The sequence below is a fragment of the Balaenoptera musculus genome, chromosome 8 (genome assembly GCF_009873245.2).
Source record: "Balaenoptera musculus isolate JJ_BM4_2016_0621 chromosome 8, mBalMus1.pri.v3, whole genome shotgun sequence".
NCBI lineage: Eukaryota > Metazoa > Chordata > Mammalia > Artiodactyla > Balaenopteridae > Balaenoptera > Balaenoptera musculus.
Genome location: NC_045792.1, coordinates 58949369 through 58966634, shown reverse-complemented (window position 1 = coordinate 58966634; position 17266 = coordinate 58949369). Strand labels below are relative to the sequence as shown.

At 53.6% G+C, this 17266-nt stretch overlaps 1 protein-coding gene across 6 annotated transcripts in view; it reads right to left on the bottom strand.

Annotated features, from left to right (window-relative positions):
* Positions 1 to 17266, bottom strand: part of NUMA1 (nuclear mitotic apparatus protein 1) — a 74139-nt gene that overhangs the window by 7505 nt on the left and 49368 nt on the right. For 5 of the 6 annotated variants that reach the window (XM_036859261.1, XM_036859264.1, XM_036859262.1 and 2 more), the window contains exons 4-16: positions 13555 to 13634; positions 12170 to 12252; positions 11499 to 11579; positions 10091 to 10178; positions 8700 to 8820; positions 8000 to 8157; positions 7592 to 7709; positions 7395 to 7512; positions 6953 to 7093; positions 5867 to 5989; positions 2315 to 5713; positions 1804 to 1845; positions 250 to 318 (exon numbers count right to left, since the gene is read on the bottom strand). In XM_036859261.1, coding sequence (XP_036715156.1) covers positions 250 to 318; positions 1804 to 1845; positions 2315 to 5713; positions 5867 to 5989; positions 6953 to 7093; positions 7395 to 7512; positions 7592 to 7709; positions 8000 to 8157; positions 8700 to 8820; positions 10091 to 10178; positions 11499 to 11579; positions 12170 to 12252; positions 13555 to 13634 — 4621 coding nt within the window. The remainder of the gene's footprint in view (positions 1 to 249; positions 319 to 1803; positions 1846 to 2314; positions 5714 to 5866; positions 5990 to 6952; positions 7094 to 7394; positions 7513 to 7591; positions 7710 to 7999; positions 8158 to 8699; positions 8821 to 10090; positions 10179 to 11498; positions 11580 to 12169; positions 12253 to 13554; positions 13635 to 17266) is intronic. The other variant, XM_036859265.1, reaches the window with a different exon arrangement.

The window sequence follows — 17266 nt, the reverse complement described above, 5'->3', positions numbered from 1 at the left end:
AACTGAGAAACTGAATTTTAAATTTAATTTCAATTTAAATAACCACACATGGCTAGTGGCTACTGTAGCAGACAGTGAAGGTCTTCGGGTTGGGAGCCACTCTGGTCCTCCCTCGAGAGCTCCCAGAGGCACAGGCAGGGCTCCTGAGGCTGCCAGGCTCCAGGGTGCCCCAACCCAGGGGCTTAGCACCTTGCCTCCCCGCTCGACCTGAGGCCAGCAGAGGGCAGGCCCATCCCCAAGCTGTCCCACCTTCAGCTTCTGCTGCTGCACCTTGCTGGCTTGGTCATGGTCAGCTAGCTTCTTACTCAGTTCTTCCACCTGGGGCAGGGAGGGAAAAGGAGAAGACAAGACTCAGGAGGCCTTCCCCTAATGTCCAGACAAATTACGGGGTTCTCCCCACACCAGTCCCCAGTGATCCCGGAAGAAGAAACTCGGGTCCTTTCTCTGGCCTCTAATTAGGGAACGGCCTGCTGCCCAGGCTGGTCAGCAGGACGTGAGTGATGTGACCCAACTCAAGTGCTGCCAGAGCCACCTGCCTGTGCTCGCCTCCAACCTCTGCCTGCAGAGACAGAGACAGCAGAGCCGACTGGGGAGCTGACACCTCACCATGCCCTACTGCCGCTGCCGTTCCCAGGCCCAACCTTCTCGGGCAGGACAGGACCTGGGGACCCAGTCTACCACTCCAGCAGACGTACTCAATGAATACCCATCCCCGCTCCTCCCAGAAACAGCCAGAGCAAAATCCAGATGCTCAGACCTCTTCCCAATATCCACAAGCCGTTAGGGTTGGCGCTAGCGGTGTGGCTGCTGTGATTAGCACTGGGGGTCAGGCTGCTGGAATAGGAGAGCAGGGGCGGCACACGTACTCCAAGCCCACCCCACTCCCACAGAGAGGAAGAGCGAAGGGAGGGAGGGGTCGAGAGGGAGCATAACAGCCACAAACACTCCTGGCTCTCCCAGGCATTCCAGGAGCTCCAGCGTGATCAGCAAAGGCGAGAGGCAAGGGCTCCATTGCTAACTGTTTGCTATTCGGTTTGACCTTCCCCATCATCTCAGGCTCCTCGGAGGAGGTGATGGGAGGAGAGAAGGACCAACTCAGCAGGCCCGAGGCGACAGGGTAGGAGGAGTGGTGGAAAGGGTGCTCCCACTAAATACCAGTTTGATAGCTTTGACGTCTAGGGCAGCACAGAGATCCTTGTGAGGGCGAGGCAGCCAGACCTCACCTCCTCTGTCTTGTGGAAGCCCCTCCTGCTCCTCTCAATCTTGGCCTTCCTGCTCCCAGACATCTCTATTTCATGCTCGGGGTTAAAACCCCAGAAGGTGATGGGCAGGCGTCCTGAGCTCACAACCCCCCTAATCTGTGGGGACCTCCTGCACATCATTTTTCTGGTTTCTGTGGGAAAGAAGAGGCCTGTGTTAAACAAGGCCTATGGGCATCCTGCAAGTCCCCACAGTTGAGTACCCAAACTCGGAGCAGGACTTGGAGGTTTGGGAATCCCAAGAGCAGTCTGTCACTGGATCTGGTATGGGAAAGATGAAGCCTACCCTACCCCTCATCCCTGACAAGCGATGAAAGCACAGAAAAGTGGAGAGGCCGACCTGGGATGCGTGTGATGAGGCCTGAGAGAGACCCTAGCACACCGCACTCTGGGGCAGCCTGGGCCTGGGTTCCACGGCTTGACCCTGCCCCCTTCACAAACAGTTCACAACAGGAGCCAGCGGAGGCAAGCTGCAGCTGGGGTCATGCACCGAGACCAGTCACCGCTTAAGGAGCCAGCATTTAGCGAGGACCTCAGGCATTACCTGCTTAGTTTGCTCTCTCTGAAATAACTCTAGCTGCTCCACCTGTGCATGGGAAGGAGCAACGGAGACAGCGTGAGATAGGGGCCAAAGAGGCACCAGCCCTGGTGCCAGGCTGACCTCACCGAGGCTCGAATCTTCCTCTCATGGAACTAGACGTCTAAAAATTTTTGTAAATGCTAGCTTGGCTCATTCTAGTTGCCGGTGGTTCTCGGGGCCTCCACTGCAAGTGCGCCTCCTCACGACTGTGTGCCTCAATGGGCTGATGGCCTTGCAGCCTGACTCTCCAGGGACAGAGGCTTCGGAGAAGAAGAGGCTATTGGTATTTTCTGTAGGCCAACGGGGGGCAACAGACTTGTACTCTACCAGCCACCTCTCTTCCTCTGCCACCCAGTGAGTGTTGGGAGACAAGACACTCTAATCAGTGGGAGCCGGAGGCCCAGGAGTGCAGAGGGACAATGTACCCCTCTCGCAAGTCTGCTCTCTGGGGGCGTGCTTGAGCTGGGTGCCTCACCTGGGCAGTGAGTTTCTGCCTCTCCTCCTGGAAACGCTGCCTCTCCTCCAGGACCTTGACCTTGGCACCCTCGTACTTGGCAGTCATCACCTCCAGCTCCCGGGCAGTACTCTGTGCTTCCCGCTGCATCTCGGCCAGACGGGTCTCAGCCTCAGCACGCACAGCTGCCAGCTCTTGGCCGTACTTCTCCCGGGCCTGGTCCAGCTCCACTTCCAGAAACTGCCGGCCGAGGTTGGCCCGCTCGCCCAGCCCCCGGTTCTCCTCCGCCAGCAGGCCATGAGCCTTCTTCAGCATGCTCAGCTGCTCTGCGTAGCTGGCCTTCTCTGCCCGCAGCTGCTGGGCTGCTCGCTCCTGCTCCGCCACCTTCTGCCGCAGGGGCACCAGCTCCCCGAGCTCGCGCTGGGCCCGCAGCAGCTCCGCCCGCAGCCCACCAGCTGCCTGCTTGCTCTGCTCCAGCTCCTCTCGATGGCGTTTCTCAGTGGCTGCCTGCTCAGCCTGCAGCTGCTGGCACAGGTGCTTAGCGGGCAGCAGCTCGCTCACCAGGGCCTGCGTGCTAGTGTGCTCAAGCTGCAGGGAGGAGAGGGCCTGCTCCTTCTGGAAGAACTTCTCCTGCCAGGCCTTCAACTCTTGGCCCAGCTCTTCCGCTCGCTCTGCCTGCGAGGCCAGCTCCTGCCTCAGGCTCTCGGAAGCCACCCGCTGTTTCTCCGCCTCCTCCCGGAGGGTCTGGACCTCCTCCCGCAGAGCAGAACTGCGTTCTGCAGCCCTGGCGCTGCTGCTGGCCGTCTCTGCCTGGAGCAGACGCAGCCTCTCTTCCACCTTCTGGCTCTTCTCTGACTCGGCAATAACCAGCCGCTTCAACTCCTTGCTCTCGCCTTCCTTCTCCAGCACCTGGCGGTTCAGGATGGACACCTCCTCCTCCAAGCTGCTGATGAGGCTGTTTTTCCTCTCAGCCTCCTGCTGACTCCGGGCCACCTGTGCCTTCCACCCATCCTCAGCCTTGCTGTGCTCTTGGACCTTGGTGCGGAGGGTGGCCAGCTCCCTCTGGGCTGAGGCTAAGGTGTCCTGCCCGCTCCCCAGCTCCTGGGCCTTCTGCTCTAACTGGCCCCGCAAAGTCTCCAGAGCACCGGCCCGCTCCGCGTGGGAGGCGCGCTCAGCCTCGAGGCTGCGCTCCAGGCTGGAGGCCTTCTCCTGGTACTCGCGGACCTGCTGCTCCAGCCTGCTCACCTCTGCCCGCAGAGCCTCCAGCTCCGGGCCTTTTTGCTCTGTCTTTCCAGTAGCCTCAGACTGGGCTCCCGACCCGGAAGCGTCTTCTCGGCTGGCCAGCCCTAGAGACTGTGGGCACTCCTCCTCTTTCCTGGCCAGCTGTTCCTTCAGTCGCTCCACGGTTTGCTGAAGCTCCTTCAGCTCTGCCCCCTGGGCTGCCTCCTGCCCACGAAGCTTGGCCAGCTCCTGATCCTTCCCCTCCTTTTCCATCAGGGCGTGGGCCAGTGCCTCCTGCAAGGCGGCAAACTCCACACGCTGCTCATTGAGGGCATTCTGCAGCCGCATCTCAAGCTCTGCCTTGGCGGCCTTCTCCAGGGCAAGGTCGGCTTGGGCCCGGCCCCGCTCCTGGGTCAGCCGTGCCACCTCCCTCTCCTGCTGCCCACGCTCCTCCTGCTGCTGCCCCTGGCTCTCCATCAGCGCGGCCCGCAGCCTCTCCAGCTCACTGCCCATTTGCTCTGCCTCACGCTCCATGGCCTGCAGTGCAGCCTGCGTGCTGCAGAACGGGCGTCCCTGATGCTCTTTCAGCCACTCCGACTCTCTGTCTCCTGCCCTGGGCGGCTCCTTGAGTAGCTCCTGGGAGGCCGTCTCCTGCTGCTCACCCGCCTTGCGCACCAAGGCCTCCAGGCGGGCCACCTCCTTGCTGGTAGCAGCCATCTTCTCCTGCAGAGCAGATAGGTCGTCTGCGAGCTTCTGGGCCCTGACCTCCTTCTCCTGGACCTGCTGCAGGGCCCTGGCCAGGCTGGCGTGAAGCTGAGCAAGCTCACTCTGCTGCCGGCCGATCTGGAGCTCGCTGTGGGCCTCTATCCCTGCCACCTTCTCCTTTGCCTCCTGCAGCTCCTGGCGGGCCTTCTCGCATTCCTCCTTCAGGGTCATCAGCTGTTCCTGGAATATGGCGCCGTACTGCGCCTCCTCTTGCTGGCTGTCCTCGTACCGCTCACGCCAGGTGGCCACCTCCTTGGCAAGCTGCTCACACTCACTCTCGGCCTCGCGCTGGGAGGCTATGGCCTCGGCCAGTTCCTGCCGCAGGGCTTCTGTCTTGGCCTGATGGGCCTCCCCGAGCTGCTGTAATCGGGCCTCCAGCCCCCTGCGCCCAGCCTTCTCTTCTTCCAGCTCCTTCTGTTCCTGCCTGTGCTGCTCCACCAGGCTCCGGGTCTCTGCCTCCAGCCTGGAGATGCATCGCTGCTGCTCTGCCAGGATGTCTGCAGCCCTGCGCTTCTCCTCTTCCAGGCTGCCCTTGGTGACCTTCAAGGACTCCTCAAGGGCCCGGACCTGCTCCTGGAGCTGGGCCTTCTCCTGGGCCACCGTTTCTCTCTCGGTTGCTTTTTGCTGCTCAGACCTCAGCTGGGCCTTCAGCTCTGCCACCTGGGCCTGCACCTCACACCGCTCCTGGTGAGCTGCCTCAACATGGGCATGGAGTTCCTCCACCTTCTGGCTCAGCTCTGCCTTCTCCCGCCGGGCCTGTGTCACCGAGGTCTGGGCACTGTCCCGGGCTTCACTAGCAGCCTGAAGCTGCTGTTGCAGGACCTCCAGCTTGGCGGCCTTCTCCTTCTCCAACGCCTCCAGCTGCTGGAGGGCTACATCCCTCTCCCGTAAAGAGGTCTCCCGCTCCTCAGCCGCAGTGGCCAGTTGCTGGGTGTAGTCTCGCCGGGTGGCCTTCTGCTCCTTGGCGGCCTCTTCCAACTGCTGTTCCTTCTGCTTCAGGCTGCTGCTCAGCTGCTCCACCTGCTGGCGGAGGCTCTGGGAGGCCTGTTCCTGCTGCTGGAGGGTCTGCGCGAGCTGCGCCTGCTCTGTTTGGGCCTGCTGCTTTAGGCCAGCCAGTTCTTGATCCCGCTGCTGGACGGTGGCATTGAGGGTGGCGAGCTCGGAGGTCATCGTGGCCACCTGGGCAGACAGCCGGGCCCCCTGAGCCTGAGAGGCCTGCTCCAGCTCTTCCTTGGCCTGGCCAAGGTGGGACAGGGAGCCCTGCAGCTCGGCAATCAGACTGGCCAACTGCTGCTTTTCTTCTTCAAAGTGGCTCCGCTCGGCAAGCAGCTTGGCTTCCCGCTGGCCAAGCTCAGTCTCCAGCACCTCCACTCTGGCTTGGAGCTGGGTGTTGTCTGCACCGAGAGTGGCTGCCTCTTGCTTGAGAGTTTCCAGCTGGTGAGATAAAGAGACAAACGGGGCTCAGCACGACTCCTCGGTCCCCCTGGCCCCTCTGGGGACTGAGGACCGCCAGGAACCTGAACATGGCGAACATGGGTCTGCAGCAATCCCAGCACACAGGTCTCACCGCTGCCCCTGAGATCCTACCTGCAAGACGTCACCCAGCACCTCGCCCTTCTCCCGGGGTGGGTTCTCCCGCAGCTGGGCCAAATGTTCTTCCAGCTGTGAAAGTTTTCCCTGAAGGATTTCATTCTTCTCTTCAAGGCATTTCTGAGAGTAAACAAGAGCCCCATGTTTACAGAAGTGGAACAGGCACCGGATTACCACACAAACCCTTTTGAACATCAACAAAACATAAGACCTTATTACCTTATTACCAACATCTCCTTTTGCCCTGACCTAGGGGAAAACTTGCAGAAACCAAGGACCTGGGACCATGAGAGACCTGACTTTCTAGCCCTAGTACCAGGGCTCAGTTAAGTCAAGTGACCTGCTCATTTCTTCTCCAAGGCTGCTGAGTTTACTCCAGATTTCCTCACTGTATGCCCTTCCTCAGTCATGTCTTGGCTCTCAGATAATCCAAAAACCCACCAGCTTAAAAATATCCCAACAGTCTTAGCATCAACAGCAGCAGCATCCCCTGGTCCCCTGCCCCACTTTACACCGCTGTTCACTAAGTACCTACAATGGGCCAGGCACTGTGCTGGGTACCTCTCTGAATTTCTAACCTACCCAACAGATCTGGGAGGTAGCTACTACCATCCCTTTTTTTTTTTTTTTTTTTTTTTTACAGAGTAAGAATCTGAAGCTCAGAAGTTAAGTGCCTTGCCCCCGGGCTACATGGTTATTAATAAGTGGCAGAGCTGGATTCTTAGTAGCAATAATAGTAACAGCAACTAATTCACTGAGAGCTCACTTAGCACCAATGTGTGTTCAGTGCTCTATATGCATTATCTTACAACGGATGATGAGGCAGCTACCCATTCTTTTTCCCATTTTAGGAAAAGGATGCCTAGAAAGAAGTCAAGTAACTTGTCCAAGAGCCACACCTTGTAAACAGCAGAGACAGGATTCATAGGTGTACTGGCCTGAAGCCCATTACAGCACACTATTAAGCCTTGAAAAGTAGTCAGCATAATTCCCAAAGGCCCCAAAGAATAGAGCGGTAAACGGAATTCAGCTTTGAGTGTGTGGTCAAGACTGTGGCCCTGACTTCCCGAAGCAGAGGGTTACCTTGTCCTGCAGGGCTGTGCCGAGCTCCTTCTCCAGATGGGTCTGCTTCTCCACCCACTCCCGAGTGGCCTGGCTGTGCTCTTCTGTCAGTTCATTGAGGGCCCCCTGTAGTTGCTGCAGGTGACTGGCAAACTCCCGCAGCTGAGACAGACAAGAGGGAACGCCCATCACCCAGGGTCAAAACTGCCAACACCACTGCTATCTGTCCCCTGAGCCCAGGCCCTGGACGGCTCCCATTATCCTTCCAACCTTCCTCAAACCAATCGCAACTATTCACGTCTCTGACTCAGGACTACAAATCAAAACTTAGGGCCACCAGCCGGTCCCTGGCAGCAGCCAATTACAGAATGAGGACATTCTCCTCAACCCTCTTTGGGGGAATTTTCCAGACCAATTCAAGCCAAGGGGCTTCCAGGTGGGGGCCAGAAACCTCAACAATCACCTTAAAGGAAAGGTCCCCATTCTCTTCAGAAAGCTGGTTAATTTTGCGATCCATCTGGCTCTTCTCTGTCTTCAGGTCCTGGCACTGCCTCAGAGTTTCGTGGAGCCGTATGGTGAGGCTGCAAGGGAGGGGAGCAGTGAGGAAAGAGCATATCTCCCCTGCCCCGGGTGTGGGAAGGACGGTAGGGAGCACTGTACCTCTCATTCTTGCCACGGAGCTCCTCAAGCTCCCTGGGCTCCAGTGGACTGGCCGCCTGCTTCTCGTTCAGCAGAGCCAGGCGGTCGATGCGCTGCTGCATCATGGCTATCTGCGCATCTGCCCCAGAGGAGGGGAGAAAAGAGGAGAGTTAGCACAGGACTAAGGGCAGGAGGGGGAGGAAGGAGGCGGCGTCCAATCCCAGGGAAAGGAAGGAGGGTGGCAAGGACAGAACCAGCTTCCAGGAGGTCAGCCTGACAGGCCCAGGGCTGAGCTCTAAGCTCCCGGGCCAGCAGAGGGGACAACATGGAAGACAGAGGGGCCACGCCTCAGACAAGCCCAGCACCTCCCCGGATGATAATCCCAAATGCTGCCCGTTAACACACATCTGCCAGCGGCCAGCCACCTACCCTTCTCTGTGAGGAGCTTGCGGTTCTCAGCCAACTCCAGCTCCAGCTCGTCTCGATTATTTCTCTCATCTGCAAGCTGCTTCTTCAGCCGCCTCATCTGGAATTGTGGGGTCTGCAGAATGTCACCCATGGGGGAGGCTGGAGAACCTGAGAGGAAGCTGAGGAAGGAGATGGTCCAGATGCCATGGTCAGAAACCAACGTGAGGGCTAAAGCTACCGACCACAGGCAGGGCTGGGGGAGCCGGGCCCTATGGTTGTGAGCACCGGCTGCGGGGCCCAAACACCTGGGTTCCGTCTGCAGTGCTACCTCGTGCCTTATGACATGACCCTGAGAAAGCTTTTCTTCTCCTTCCTCCAAGCCTTAATTTCTCTATGCCCTCCCCCACCTCCACCGCTGCAAAAGGGGAGTGCATTCCCTTTGCCTCTACAGAGCTGCACTAGGAGAACGGACTTTAGCAGTCTCCAGGGAAGCAAGAAATTCCATAAACAGAGAACAGCCTTTGAGAGGCCTTCTGCCAAGGACAGATCCCAACCAATTCCCCCATTAGTACTGGGGCAGGGGAGGGCATCCCAGATCTACAAGATACTCCAAGCACTCTTGATGACATAAGGGGCTGGTCAACAGCTTAGCCTCTAGGATGCAGGGATCTGAGGACTGGATGTTGAGGCCCCATCCCGGGAGAAGAGGCCCAGCACATACTTGTTCCCACTGGAAGAGGCGACTTTCTGTAGCTCTAGGAAGCGAACCTCCCTCTTGGCCTGGTGGCTGGGTGGGGAGAGCTCTTCAGAGATGGTGCTGGAACAGGGGGAAGGGACAGGAGCTAGAGGAGAAGGAGCAAACAAGCCACAGAGAGGTTAGTAAGAGGGTGGACAGATTTGCATCTTTATGCAATTTGAGAACTCGCCTTAGTGGGAGTGAATCCAGACACTTATAGGTAAGCTGCAGAGGGAGGCACTTGGGCAGAACTTGAAGCCTGGTGTCTGGGTTATCCAGAGGTCAGTGCCCTAAGCCAAATCAAGCAAGGGGCTTCCGTTTCCACAGATCACCAGCACTCAAAGAGCGCAGTGGAGTGATTGTGTCCCCCGTGCTCAGAGACTGGACCAAGTGCTCACGCTTTTCCCTCAAGCCAACCCTGAGCAGATCTCCTCTCAGCCCCAATAACCTCTCGAGTCAGAGCCCCCAGCCTGCTTGCTGAAGCCCTCCATTCTGAAATCGTGCACTGCCAGCATGACTTCTTTCTCAAAATCTCCTCTTCCCTTGGTTCCCATGGTGACCTTCGCATGGCCCTCCTACTTCTAACACTGGGTCTCTGTCTCCCTCACCTGCTCCTCCCTCTCCCGCCTGCCCTCCAAGCCCCAGAGCTCTGATGGGGCCTGTGTGCTCTGCCCACGGTGCCCAAGGCTTCAATGGCCATCCATACACAGACTTGCAAGCCCACAGCCTGGCCCGGAGCCCTCTCCTGCATTCTAGACTCACATCTGCAACATCTCCACCTGAAGGGCTCACGAGGAACCTGAACACAAGGAACATCAAATTCAGTGGCTGGATGAACGTGCCTAGACCCACACCTTACACCCTGTTGTCGTTAGATGGCTCTTCCAAACAGGCAGCACTCTCACTCTTTCTGATGTACTTCCAGCAAGACACTTGGGAGATTCGATACCTCCCTGTTCTAGCACTTATTCCTTATCATACATTCTGGTTTATGTATCTGCCTTCCCACCTAGAACACGGGCATTATGTAGGAAAAACAATTTTCTAAGACTGCGTACTCTCTGCTTATAAGCCTAGAGTAATGACTGTTTAAACTATAAAAAAACAAAAAAAAGAAGTGTGTGGGGGGGGGAGGCGGGTAATCAACGAGAACCCACAGCAGACATGATCACTTATAAATGTTCTGCTTAGCTGCTGCCAGGCGCAAGAAGGAGCTCTGTGGGAACTGGGATGATGGCAACATGGCCCAGAAATCAACTTACCCCCTTACACACGTTTGTGTTGGGGCAAATCCCCACTGCACTTCCTGACAACTCGGGATCCTAGCAGTCCCCAGCTCAGAAAAGAGAGGATCCTTGGGAGTGATCCCAACTTACCTTTCTGTAAGAAGTTCTCTAAGTCCTCATTCAGGTTTAGCCCATCCTCATGGTCCAGCACAAATTTGAGAATGACAGCTAACTCAGCCTGGACCACAGACAGAGAAAGAGCATCACTTAGGTGTTCGGGAGGCCCAAAGGGATGGAGGGCACCATCCTGGCCATGCCAGCCCTAGGAGCCTGCTGGAGCCCATTCTTCCTCTCAGACCTGAAGCCCCATGGTCCAGCCAAGAACACTCCAACAGAGACATGTTCACCCTACTTGTCCCCAGCCCCTCTTCTCCCCTAAAGATGCACCCAGGGTGAGACAGAGGTCCAAACTGACTTCGCTCCTGACCATGAGATGAGAATGGGCAAGCAAAGTAATGCAGTCAGAAAGCTTTTATACATAACCCTGCTGGCCTCTTCCAGGTGACCTCACTGTTGTTCTTTGTCTGAGTGAGAACACCTCCAGGGCTCATCCAAAGCTTAGCCACCAGCAGGTAAAATCTTGCCTTTTCTGTCTGAATTCCAAAGCTACAGAGTTGATCTGATTTTCCTGGCCATCTCTGTAGTTCCTTATTCCTTTAGAATTTGTTTCTACCAGGTCTATGATCAGCTTGGAGCAGAGAAAAGGTTAAAGAAAGGAAGGAGCCACCCATGCCTCCCACACCACTACAACCCCCAACCCCAGAGACGAGCCATGAGCTAAGTGAGTACGAAATGGGATGACTCAACATTTCTACCACCACATGAAAGGCCACAGCTCTCTGGACACTGCCCCACCAGTCACCTACATTACCCACTGTGGCATCCCAGCTGCTTCTGCTCTGGAAAATAAAGGACAGCTGCTCATACAGGAAGCAAGGACAACATCAGGACCCATATGGCAGGTAGTTCCTGGAAACCAGGTCAATTCCCTCTCTAATGAAGCAGACGCACCAACTCCTCTTCACTTAGGGACCATGCAGAGGAGGGGCGAGGATGTAACCGCTCTGAGCTAGACTGTCATGGCGGACAAAGACAGTCTCACTAATCCTTCCTACTAGAGGAAAGGAGGAAGAAATGGAGTGACAGTTTGTGTAAAACACACACACATACATACGGGAACACATATATGAAGAAAGAATAATTTCTATGTATTATCCAAACAGTTCAGGTATGGGTACAGTTAAATTTATGTACATGAAAAGGACTTGGAAGTATATCCTTTAGAAGTTAGCAGTTACTGCTGACAATGAGATTACTGGCAACTGTTATTTCCTTCTTTGTGCTTTTCAATATCTTCCAGACTTTCTATAATGAATGGCTATAACTACTATAACGTAATTTTTAAAAAGAACAACATATGTTGTTTAAAGAAAAACAACTGGAATGAGGTGAAACACAGGCAAGACCTGCTGGGTGGGGTGGAGGCACAAGGGCTTACCTGAATCTTGTATTCGAATTGTTCCCAGTCCCTGGGACTTTTGGAGCTCATGGAGGAGTGGTATAAGAGCAGCATGGTCATCTAGAAGCCAAACAGGAAGCAATCACTGAGCAGGGCTCTCTTCTCAGTCCCAACCCCTGCCCCACTCTGGGGACTCTGAGCTATTCTGAGACCCTTCCAAAGCACCTAGAATTCAGCAGCCCCAGGCCGCTGCCCTTAACTGCATCAGGAATCACTTGATTTGAGGACTCAGTGCTCACTGTGCAAAAAGCCAGGTGCCAGAATTCCTGCATAACTAAATTCCTGGACTCATGGAACCCTGGGTATGAAGCTTAAGGCATCCTCTATAGGCCAGCACCCAGAAACAGAAGAGGGAATGAAGTGGACTGAGCTAAAAAGAAAAGTGTGACGACAGCTGGGTGAGGCCGGATTCCCGCCAGGTGTCCATTGAGGCCACAGTAATGATCTAGTCAACCTCTCTGTCATAAAGGTGGGCTCCTAAAATCCTTGGCTGAATCAGCCTCTACCTCGCTAGGTAGCTGCCTGGACCTACTGCCAACCTCCACAAGGCCCAGAAATAAAGCCCCACCACTTCTGGGTTAAGAGAAGGCCCCTCTGCAGGCCCCTCTGGTGCCACCCTCCCCCACAGCAGTCTGGTATTCCGCGGGTACCTTGGCAAGTTCCAGCTCTGATCCCTCCATCACCTTCTGCACTGACACCAGGCATTCTGGAGAAGAGGGATGTTTTCGGTTTTCTGTAGTGACAACAATGTAGAAAACCAGGTGAATTTCCTGGGGACCATCCCTGAGATCATGAGAACACCTCACAGTCAGAGGAGCAGAATGGCTGGTGGGGCCAGGAGACGCAGGGCTCCTTATTCCTAGGTCCCCTCTCGCCCAACATACACGTTTCCACCTGACGTTAGTTCTATCCTGGATTGGTCCAAGGACTACAGGGATAGTTCAAGAAAAAAGCAGGCAGGAATTCACAGCAGTTCTGGGGCCTGACACTGCACTCACCTACCCACGCACCAACTCCCACTCAGCACCACAGAGGAGGAGCCCAGAGATTCCAGGTCACTCCAGAGTCTCATTCCAACTGCAGGTGCAGAGGAAGCCTGCCTGCAGCTGAGTCAGACCAGGGCTGGGACACCTGGTTCTTATCCTGCCAGAGGGACAGGGCTCAATTACTAACACCCTGCTTTACCTAAATCCATTATCACCTTTCTTATAATTCTCTTGAGGTCGGGATGGTAGATAGCTCCCGTGTCAAAGATGAGGACTCTGTCCGCAGCTATATGAGGGAGGGGAATTGACAAGTGCTGTGCTAGAAGCTTTGCATGTGTTATTTTTTTTAATATTCATTCACGCATTCATTTATTTATTTGGCTGCACTGGGTCTTAGTTGCGGCATGCGGGATCTTCGTTGCGGCATGCAGGATCTAGTTCCCTGACCAGGGATCGAACCCAGGCCCCCTGCATTGGGAGCGCGCAGTCCTAACCACCGGACCACCAGGGAAGTCCCACATGTGTTCTTATTTACTCTATCCATCAACCTTAAGAGCAATTACTATGATCTTCATTTTAAAGACAGGGAACCCATGTCCAGAAAGGTCACACAAGCAGTAGAGAAGAAGGGCCAACATTTCAACCTTAACCTGCCTGTGCCCCTATACCTATCACCTAAGCAATTAATTCAATGTTATCAGGGGAAAATGTTTTTCTTGCAAGGGGAGGAGGGTAACATGGATCCTTCTGTCTCCTTGCAGCGGGAGGAATGGGAGCCCAAGGTGATGAGTCCCCAAAACCGACCCTCTGGCTCTACCTGGATCCCGAAATGGGCTCTAGGACTGCAGGGACACTCTTCCCCCACTGGTGCAGGCATCACCAGGCCCAAGGAAGCCGCCCCAGTTGTACTCATCTTGGTGGTACAGAGTGGGCAGCCTCGAGCCTTTGCTCCCCCAGATACCTGGGACCTGGTTCTTCCAGGTCCAGATACCCAAGTCCCAGGAGCTGAGGAAGCAGCTCCTTCCCAGCTAGGTAAGAAAGGTGCTTACTCTGCAGAAAACTGCACACAAATTCCAGTCTCTCTGGCACCGGCTGCTGCAGGATTTGCTGCCCTTCGTCAGTGCCATGGCTAGAAAAAGAGCAAGTATTAGAACCAGAGTACTTAGCAATCCTTCCCTCCTTGCTACTGCATTACATACCACCTTCCCATCCCTTCAGGTTGGATCTGTGCTGGATCTGGGGGAGAACCAGACCAGACGCTGGAGGCAGGGGAGAAGATACCGAGACACCATTTAGCCAGAAGGAACTGTGTCGTGGGTGAGAAGTGGGGACTTGAGGCATGAGGTCCTCCTGGAAAAGACGGCATTTGTGAATATCAAAAAGCTCTGTGGGAAGGGGGTCGAGAGGCAATAGAGGCAGCACAGATGACTGGCAAGCTAGGACTGATAGCCTGCAACGGCTCAAGTGTAAAACGTCAGGATGCCTGCGAATGTGGCTAGAGTACGAGTCAGAGAGGACTATGGAAAGGGAAAAACAGATCTAAAAACTGAAAGAACAGGAGGGAACAAGGTTCTGAAGTGACAGGGCAAAGTTCAACACACACTGAAGGCTGAGGTGGCCTCCAAGAGGCCAGGCCAAGGGACAATCACTCTCGATCTGTGGCCTTTGCGATGCTTGTGTTTGTTTAAGTGGAAAGGCAAGCAAAGTGTGGAGAGCGATGAGGGCAGGGAGGCAGCAGGGGGAGCTCTCACACTGCCCTGGCCCCTTGCCCCGGCCCCTCAGGCTAAGTGAAGTTTCATTTTCGGAAGGGACTACCCTTACTTCAAGTTAGAAAGCTGACTTTTCTATCTAGGCTACGGCTGAAGATACTGACTGAAAAGCCTCCTGTTCTTCAGAACCCGAAGTTTCAATCAACTTTCTGGAGGCAGACTCTAGAATCCTCCAGTGCCAGACATCCTGCAAAGCACAAGAAGCATCCTAGGCAAGACCATGAGAGTAGCTCCCTCCAGCTCCCACGGGATTACAAAGGCTTCTTCCAAGTGAACCCCCCACAGGAAGCACTTTGGGTAGCTGGTCTGTGATTAGGGACACCTACAAAGTCTTTTAGAGATGCTAATCTCCTCACAGACTCCTGAAAGAGCCATCTTCCCTACCCACCTACAATCTGGACTGTTGTGACTCTCTTTGCCCTCAGCACAGAGTAGTAATTTACCTAAGTGTATTCCATTGGATAAAAATAAACAGGGTTCTTGGGCTAAATGTTTGCGAAATACTGGGTTAAACCAAACTGAACATTTTCTAAAGAAGGTATAACACTCATTATTTCCTAAACCTATCTGACCACAAACCTCTTCTTCTCCCCACTGAGCCCCTGGGATAAGTACAGGTGCATGGAACATGCTTTGGAAAACACTAGTGGAAAACACTAGTCCTGGGGAAATCCAGCCCATCCTTTAAGACCTTCAAGTCTCATCTCTGGCAGGCAGCCAAGCAGAACCGCTGCTAGTCACGTTTCCCCTCTCCTTCTCAGGAATTCCTACAGTATTCACGGATACAGGTGCATCATTTATAACTGACCGCTCTGTGTGAGCTGAAAGCTAGGAATATAGCAGGTGCTGAGTACATATGGGCTGACTGACAGATGAGGAATGCTTTTTACTGGGAAGAGCAGAGGTCAACGTCAGTAAGACAAATGTCAGGGCTTTAAGTTTTCTGGAAAAACGCCTCCACTAAACTTTGCTATGCAAGCCTCATAGATATCAAAGAGATGGGACAGCCTTTTTGCTTCAGGCTATTCACGCACAGGAAAGCAGAAAGGGAAACTTATCAGAGGGGTGGAGCCCAAAGAATTCTCCCAGAGAGAAGGCCAAGTGGCCAAGGAACAAACTTTTGTTCGATTCCCACAGCTTCTATCTGCCACCAACCCTGCCATCCTCCACTGCCTTCCCCTGACATCAGAACTAGGTGTCTGGTTTCAGTTAGCAACAGTAGGAGCATCACAAATGAATCAGCCAGAACACGTTCACCAAGAATGTCTGTTTTCCCAAAGGAAGTTGGTCTGAATCGTCCTGGATTTGAGATGGAAATCAGGGTTAACCTGGCATTTCAACAGCCCCTCCATCCAACACACACACACATTCTCTCTCTCTCTCTCCCCCCCCACCCCTCCCCCAACACGTCTCTTCTAGTCTAAAGCTCAGGCAGCACCTTAGAAAACAACTTGGAAAATGGGCATCTTGAATTTTTGACCCTCCTTATGAAAATTTCCCACAGGGTCACAAACCTACAATGGCTAAACCAAGGACATACATCCTCACCCCTGGACACATCTACTGCTCTTGTCATCAGGCCAAGGAAATTTATCTCCTCAAAAGCAAAAGCTCCTTGATCCATTCTTAAGTCCAAAAAAAGCATGCTGCACCCTACTGTGTGTTACAACGAAGCATATCATACCTGGCTGCCTCTCCTTTAGTGATGTTAAATTGTAGGTTAGGTATTGCCAGCCTAAAAGTTTTACTGGCCACTGATGTTAGTTGCCTAGATCTACTACTTTCATTAGAGTTTGCAAAATGATGATTTTCATTAGGAGTGGCAAAATGATGATTTATAGGTAGTGCACAACTCCATCTATGAAGTATCCTTGAAAAAAAATCTTATGCTAATTAAGTTTAGATCTAATTACCAGTTTATAGGCAACAAGGGGAAGATCAAGTTAAGTAGTACCATAAAGACACAATTAACAAAAGTCAGAATTTAGGAAATTCTACAGGATAAAAAAAAAAAAGGAGTGGGGTATGGAGGTAGAAACAGGTAGGAAACAAGATTGGGAGGGCCCCTGATGAAAGCTCTGAATACCAAGCTGCAGATTTTAGATTTCAACCTCCTGGCAAGGAAGAGTCGCTGAGGCCCATCAGCTGTGGAGCATCACAATGAAAGCCCTGAGATCACATGCACAGGAATACCCTGGAATAAGGACAGTTTAGAGACCGAAGTCTCAAGGCCCTGGTATCGAGAATGAGGCAGAGAAAGAGATGTGAAAAATCTTCTAAAGGACACAATGAGAGGATGGTGACCGATTAGAAATCAGAGCCCAGGTGAAGGAGGAATTCAAGATGATGTTGAAATGGCCTGTCTGGGCAACCGGGAAAGAAAATGGGAGTGTCCAGGAATTCCCTGGCGGTCCAGTGGTTAGGACTCGGCACTTTCACTGCCAGGGCCCGGATTCTATCCTTGGTCAGGGAACTAAGAACCCTTAAGCTACGCAGTGCGGCAGGAAAAAAAAAAGAAAGAAAAGAAAAGAAAATGGTAGTGTCTGTACCAAAATAAGAATACAGTGACTTCTTTCACTAAGGTAGGTGGGCTGGTTAGAGCCACAGGGACTTCTAAGAAATCATACTGGACGCCCCATTATCAATATAAATCTCAAAAGATTAAAAAAAAAAAACCACTCTAGCAAACCCATCTGTCATGGGGGCACTCAGCTCCACTAGACTTTGCTGATAGAGAATATCAACTACATTTTCATTCACTCATTTTCACCAACAAACATTAATTAAAACCTAATCACTGCACTGTCCTAAGCTAGGTATGGAGGACCCGAAGATGAATTAGACCCAGATCCTGCCTTTGACGAGCTCAGTTCTACCTTCTTTCCCTGTCAATGAGCTGCTGCCTATGAACCAGTTTCACAGAGATGCTGAATCCCTGACACCAGTTCCTACCTACTGTGTGTGGAACACAACACCCTCAACACCTCAGATC